This window comes from Apteryx rowi, unplaced genomic scaffold (assembly GCF_003343035.1).
Source record: "Apteryx rowi isolate R43461 unplaced genomic scaffold, aptRow1 scaffold_56, whole genome shotgun sequence".
Lineage (NCBI taxonomy): Eukaryota > Metazoa > Chordata > Aves > Apterygiformes > Apterygidae > Apteryx > Apteryx rowi.
In genome coordinates, this window is record NW_020450827.1 from 3,566,062 (window position 1) to 3,572,278 (window position 6,217).

The window sequence follows — 6,217 nt, forward strand, 5'->3', positions numbered from 1 at the left end:
GGGGGTCTGGTGTGTGGGGGGAGTTGTAGCGGGGGGCTTTGGGGTGTGTCTGTGAGGCCTGGGGTGCGGAGAAGGGGATTGGGCTGCTGGGGGTGTAGTGGGAGAGGGGTCGAGGTGTGTGTGGGGGTTCGGAGCCAGCGGAGGGGTTGTACAAGATGTGTATAAACAGTGACATAGTCCCAGCCTCAGCGGGCTGATTGCGGGGGGGGGTTGCAACGCTCTCCCCCCTGCTAACCTTAAGCTAACTCTGCCGTAGCACTGGCGTGTCACRAAACATCTCCGGGGGCTCTGCGTAACTGCAGCTTTTTTATGTTCCGCTAATAAAAGCCTTGCGATCTATTACTGCATTTTGGAGGAGAGGTGGGTTTTTGTCCCGCTGGGAAGCATTCCCTTTGGAGTAGAGCAGGCGTTTACAGCCRCTTAAATTAAGTATGTATTTTAAAATAAAATCTGTGCTCGCCATTTGTTCGGATAAAGACGGTTCAGTTGGTTCTGGCAGGTTAGATGAATAAAAGTCTGCTCGGGTACTTAAACCTGGTGCTTTAAAATGAAGAGGTTGCACTTTAGCAGCCAAGCGGAAGTGTGCAGTTACTCAGGAGCTCTGCCCATGCTTCTCCGAGCACGCGGCCAGGCTCTCACTCCCCTTCTTGTGTTTTCCCTGAGCCGTGGGGAAGTCTACATTCGTAAAGCTCCTCGGAAGGACGTTCCCRGAATGGCACTTGGTGACTGAACCCGTGGCGCAATGGCAAAAGGTTCAAGCTCCGGGCACAAAAGAGGTAAGGGTGAAAGCCGGCTGCAAGGGGCTGGGGAAACAGCGTGACCCTTTTGTGGGCAGCCTGTCTCTCGGCATGGCGTTTGCAGCCTGTGCAGCGTTGCGTGTAGCTGCAGTCACGCAGCTCTCGGTACCCTGGTCACCCGGTCTGATGGTAGCTGATCCGCAGGGAAACGCATCTGTATCTGCAGATCCAGGGAATATTTTTTGAGGGTCCCCAAGAGGTAGCTAAGAAAGGAGAGTTTATGGATAAGTTGCAAACGTGGCCACCTCTGCTTTTGTGTCTGGGATCTGTAACCATTTGCAGTTATAGTTCGTCCTTTCCCACGTTGATGTTAAAGCCTCGTGTGTCACTGGGAATATCTGCCTCCTGCCCCTCTCTCTCTCCGGTGGGGTTTTGCCTTCAGTATGCCTCTGTCGTTCCTTCGCAGGCTTCCTCTCCTCAGAGCTTCGGCAACCTGCTGCAGATGATCTACCAGGAGCCATCCCGATGGTCCTACACGTTCCAGACGTACTCCTGCATGAGCCGACTTAAGGCACAGCTGGAGCCGCTTGCAGAGAGGCTGTTGAAGACCCCGGAGCCTGTGCAGGTTTTTGAGAGATCCGTGTACAGCGACAGGTAGGGTACCCAGAAACCCTGCTCCAAGCCCTTTGCAGCAGCATCTGAGCCACGGTACTCCCTGTGGGTGTGCAGAGAAATGCCACAGCATCTTGAAATTGTGAAGGTCTTTAATTAAAATAGAGAAAAAAGAGAATTAAGTGCCCAATAAACATCATTTTTATGGCAGTCGATAGCAGTGAATGTAAAAGGAATGAAGTGACTGAGGCAAAAATGGGCATCTTAGAAACTAGTCAGCCCCAAGACGTGCACGGTGAAGATAAGAGAATGACCCTGCAGCCTCCACTCGGCACAGAATCGAAAGYGATGCTTAATTAAAGAAATGCACGTGTTCCTCATGGTAGGTCCACTGATAACCGGTGCTCTAGGAACACCAGAGAAAGCAGCAGGAACACCCAGATCTTCGAACCCGTTTTTGCACTTTGCCATTCGCTTCTGACCCATGTCAGGCAGAGGCAGTGGCTGGACTGGTCTCGCTCTTGTGGACCTGCTCTGTGAAATCCTTCGGGCGACGCCTCACGGGCTACGTAATGGTTGTCCCGTTTATTTAGCTTGGAAACGGTTAACCGTGCCAGACGGCTGTGTTTTCTCTCTTGCTCTGGCATATATTAAGGATGGATCCAAGGACATCGGTGCAGTCCCCAGTGCAAGCTGGCGGTTTGGATGGAGCAGGTGGTTCTCCCTCGGAAAACAGACTTGTCGTGGTTGCGTTGAGCAGCGCAGCACTAAAGGGCGCTTGAGTGAGCGGGCTGCGTAGGGAGGCTTGAGGGCCTGGCTCCTTGGTATGGTGGCTCTTCTTTCCTGCTCCTTATGTGCTGGCTCGCTGCTGCCATGGGATTTTCTTTCCAGCATGGGAGCAGGCAGTTCTGTGGAATAATGCATAGCAGGGTTTGCGTTAAACACGTGCGAACCGTTTCCGTGCATGGCTTGTTAGAAACCCTGAAAACCGGGGGCCCTGCGTTGCTGTGTGCGTTGTTGCACCGAAACGGGTGAGCCTGGCCTGTTGGATGGAAGCTGCGTGTGGGAGCTGGAAGCAGCTGGGCGGCGTGCTGTGTGGGTGCTGCCAGATAGCAGGGATCTGAGTGTTCAGCGGGATGCTGACTCGAAAATAGGAACTGGAAGCCTATTCTGGTGCTCCTCAGCTCTCTGCTGCAGATCGGGGAGGAGGTGCTTGTCCTTTTGGAAAGGTACCTGCTGTGCTGTGGTGGAGTTGGGCCGTTTGACATACGTTAGCACTTGAGCTGGTGACTCTTGAGCAACAGAATCCCTGACACGCTTGCGATGTGGCCGGAGGCACAAGGACAAACTATGCCAGAGCACTCTGAAAGCGCAAATGCCGGGCGGGAGGAGTGTAAGCAGGGCCTTTGGGTGGAGACCGAACTCGTGAGGTGAGGAGGGAAGGGTGGAACTGTTACTCCTGGCTGTGATTGACTGCTCAAGTTTCTCCTGAGCTCAGGGAACTGGAATTGTGGCAGTGCTGGGATAAAAACGCAGTGCGATTACTTAGGCACTTGGTTCCTTCAGGACCTCTTGCTACTGCAGACAAAGTGATGTTGGCACAGCCTTTAGACTTCASCGGTTTTGGGTGGGCTGCCTGCAGCAGGAGAACTTCTTTCCTTAACCGTATTCTCCTCTGCCAAGATGTATCTTCAGAGCAGCTCCTAAGGCCTGTCCGCTCAGTGTTTTGCTTGGGGCAGGAATCCGAACCCCTTCCAGGGGGGTGCCTGGTGCGTACTCTTGAGGCCAGTTGGGACAGAAAAGGARAACAGAGTGAAAATACCCCGAGCATCGATTCCTCATGGGATGGTTCAGGACCTGCAGTTCTCGATTGCTAGTTGGTACCTGCCTGTGTTGGTAGTGACCGCGAGGAGTTGCTCTCCGTCCTGCTAGGTGCRGCCTCCGGTGGAGCGCGGGTTGGCGGGTTTCCTGGCTGGTGGGGTTACCTTGTCCCCGCCTCTGTCCCTTCCTAGGTATGTCTTTGCGAAAAACCTCTTTGAGGCTGGCCACTTGAATCCGTTGGAGTGGACCATTTACCAGGACTGGCACACTTTCCTCCTGCAGGAGCTCGGGGACCGCGTCGCTCTGCATGGCTTCCTGTATCTCCAGGCAGCTCCGGAGGTAACAGAGGGCTGCCAAAGCCGTTTGCTTTCCGTGTTAATTGGGGAGAGAAAGGAGGGGAAGTGGGCTAGGCCGGCATCTTGCAGCAAGGCGATGGCAAAGCAAGGGTAGACCTTGGATCTCCAGGACACCCAGTGCAGCTCCTGGAAGCTGGACTCTGCTGCAGCCGGAGCCAGGACAGCTTCTGGCAGTGCCGAAACACTTGTTCRTGCGAGTTGCTGCCCTGTAGGGTAGGGAGCAAGGAGCCCACAGCGGCACCTGGTCCTGTTCCCACAGGAAAGTTGGTGGTTTTGCTGTAGATYCCAGAGCAGCTCTTCACCTTCCCCTAACGCTTTGCCCAGATACCTGCCTTGAAGGTCCTGGGTTTTGGGAGGACGAGCTTTGGGCCCCCGGCTGCCTCTGGGGTTGTTGGCCACCCAATACTGATTCCGATGGCTGTTATTGCCGCGTGTGGTTTCTCCTCTTGGGCTGGTTTGCCCACCTGGCTTGTAGTGCGCTCTCTTGTGCCTCTGTTAAACTCGAGTCTTGTTGCTTCCCTCTGTAGAAATGCCTGGAGAGGCTGCACCGGAGGGCGAGGTCCGAGGAGAAGGGAGTCCAGCTGGACTACCTGCAGCAGCTTCATGCTCAGCACGAGAGCTGGCTGGTGGAGAAAACCACAGAGTGAGTGAGGGCAAGGACAGCTTGGGGTGCTTCACAAAGTCTGACTCCTTGAAACATGTGAATAACATGGCTTTTGGAGGAGAGGGGGTTGGACTAGAGACCTCCAGAGGTCCCTTCCCTGCTAAATTTTCCTCTGATAACATACAGCAGACATGCTTTCGCAACACAACACTGTTCCTCTTCTCCACGGGGATGGCCATCCTTTTTACCTGCCCTTTGCTAAAGGGCACTGCCCTTCGGGTTCTTTCTCCCTGCCTTCTTCAGGGTCCACTTCGCAAACTTAAGGAGCGCTTCTGTCCTGGTGCTTGAYGTCAATCAAGATTTCGAGCGTGATGCGGCAGTGCAGGATGTCCTCATGACAAAGGTAGGCAGAGCAGASGTGCCTTTCTCCTGAGCTTCCTCCTCTTAGCTGCGGGGAGCGTCGTGACCTCTCTGCTGGGGCTGGTTYTAGCTAGCCCAGGGGGCTCTCGCAAACCCAGCGGTTCAGTCAGGGCAGCAGCGGGAGGGCAGCCGCCAGCCGTCACATGCTGCAGGATCCTTCTTGGCACCGTRGTCCTCTTCAGGTCCTGCGGTTGGTACTGCAGCCTCTGGTGTTGCTGGAGGTGGATGGTGGGAAAGMAGTGGTTTGGGATTACAGGAGATCTTGTTACTTCTCTCGGGGAATAGTTCTAACCTCTGAGTTTTGGCCAGATCCCAGCAAGGCTGTGACAACCAGCCTATCCTAATTTCCCTTGAAACTCTGGTTGGTGGGAAACCTTTTTGAAGCCGTAACACAGCTGTGTGTTGGTGAGGAGCTGCCGGACTGTCCCTGGCAGGTTGTATTTCCACAGTATATAAATGTGCCCCTTCTAAGTACTTCCGTGAAGAAAATAACGTGGCCCTTCTCTCTGAGCCTGTTAAACCCTTCTGCTCTATGAAGAGCCCTCGTTTGGGAGTTAATCGATTAATAACTGGTGTGTGCTGTCTTGACGTGATCAGTGTGTCACGCTTTGTGAAACGGGCTCTCCTCCTTGCAGGTGGAGGCTTTTGTCAAGATGCTGCGATCCGAAGCTTTGCCGTCGTGCCCTAACCCTCATTCGGGAGTTTAACTCTGAGACTTCTTGGACCCAACAGTATCGCTTTCCACCAAAGACTAAACCGAGCAATTGGGCGGTTAGCGTTGAACTGGGAAAGGGTACTGTCACCCGAGCGCTCCAGCGAGCAACAGGTCCCCCCTAGCTTCCACACTGGCTGCACGGCGGGCGAAGGAGGGGATGGATGGTGGTGCTGGAGGCTTTTGGGAGGTAGGTGAGGGGAGGCCACAGCACTTCGGTAACAAGGCGAAACGTGTGGGCCTGGGAGAGAAGGGAGTTCTGGAGAACGGTTGTCTGGAAGAGCTTCTGAAGGGTGGTGAGGCACTGAATTGGGTGGGTGCTGCTGTTGCATCTGGCACCGAAGATTTTTGGATCCTAACACTGAGGACAGGGGACAGATCATCTGGGTTCTGCTTCCCAGCTGTCTTCTGCAGTCATTTTAACCTCTTCCTGCCTTGGGCAAAAGGTGTATTTATAGCACAAACAACACAGGATTTTTTTAATCTTAAGGAAAAAAAGCAAAACAAATCAAAAAACCCTTTCCAAAGCTGCAGTTTTCTGATGCGCTTTCTGTGCTTTGGGTCTGTGATGCGGCGTGCTCTCAGCGGGAGCTGACGTTTGGGTCTGAGAGACTTCCAAGGAAGTCCGAAGGGCCTAAATCTGGGGTGCTCCCAAAGATGCAACACACGCAGCGTCTGCACATCTTGCTCCTGCTTGCGAGCGTTTCCACGCTGCAGTTCTCCCCACGGAGAGGCAGCCTGTGGCTGTAGAGGCGTAGGCCTGTAGCCCTGGGGAGACCTCAGCCCACGAGGTGGCGGCAGGACCTGTCTGAAGCCGGGCAGGAGGTGAAGGAGCCTCCTTTAAGCAGCAGAGACGCCTCTGCAGGGGCGTTTGCGGGTGCTGCGCTTCGTGGGCAGCGCGTTTGCCGCCTGCCAGTTGAAGGACGGGATGGGAGGGAGAGTTCGGCTTCCCCGG

General features: G+C 54.5%; 1 protein-coding gene across 2 annotated transcripts; it reads left to right on the top strand.

The window, feature by feature from the left end:
• Positions 1-135: 135 nt before the first annotated feature.
• Positions 136-5,752, top strand: DGUOK (deoxyguanosine kinase). Of its 2 annotated transcripts, XM_026081848.1 has the most exons (7): positions 136-360; positions 664-776; positions 1,204-1,391; positions 3,362-3,509; positions 4,054-4,169; positions 4,434-4,533; positions 5,186-5,752. In XM_026081848.1, the coding sequence occupies exons 3-7, from the start codon at positions 1,240-1,242 to the stop codon at positions 5,255-5,257; spliced, it is 588 nt and encodes a 195-aa protein (XP_025937633.1). In that variant the 5' UTR covers positions 136-360; positions 664-776; positions 1,204-1,239; the 3' UTR covers positions 5,258-5,752. The 2 variants fall into 2 exon arrangements, with proteins under 2 accessions (XP_025937633.1, XP_025937634.1); XM_026081849.1 differs by lacking the exons at positions 136-360; positions 664-776; positions 1,204-1,391 and adding an exon at positions 1,398-2,779.
• The last annotated feature ends 465 nt before the right edge of the window (positions 5,753-6,217 follow it).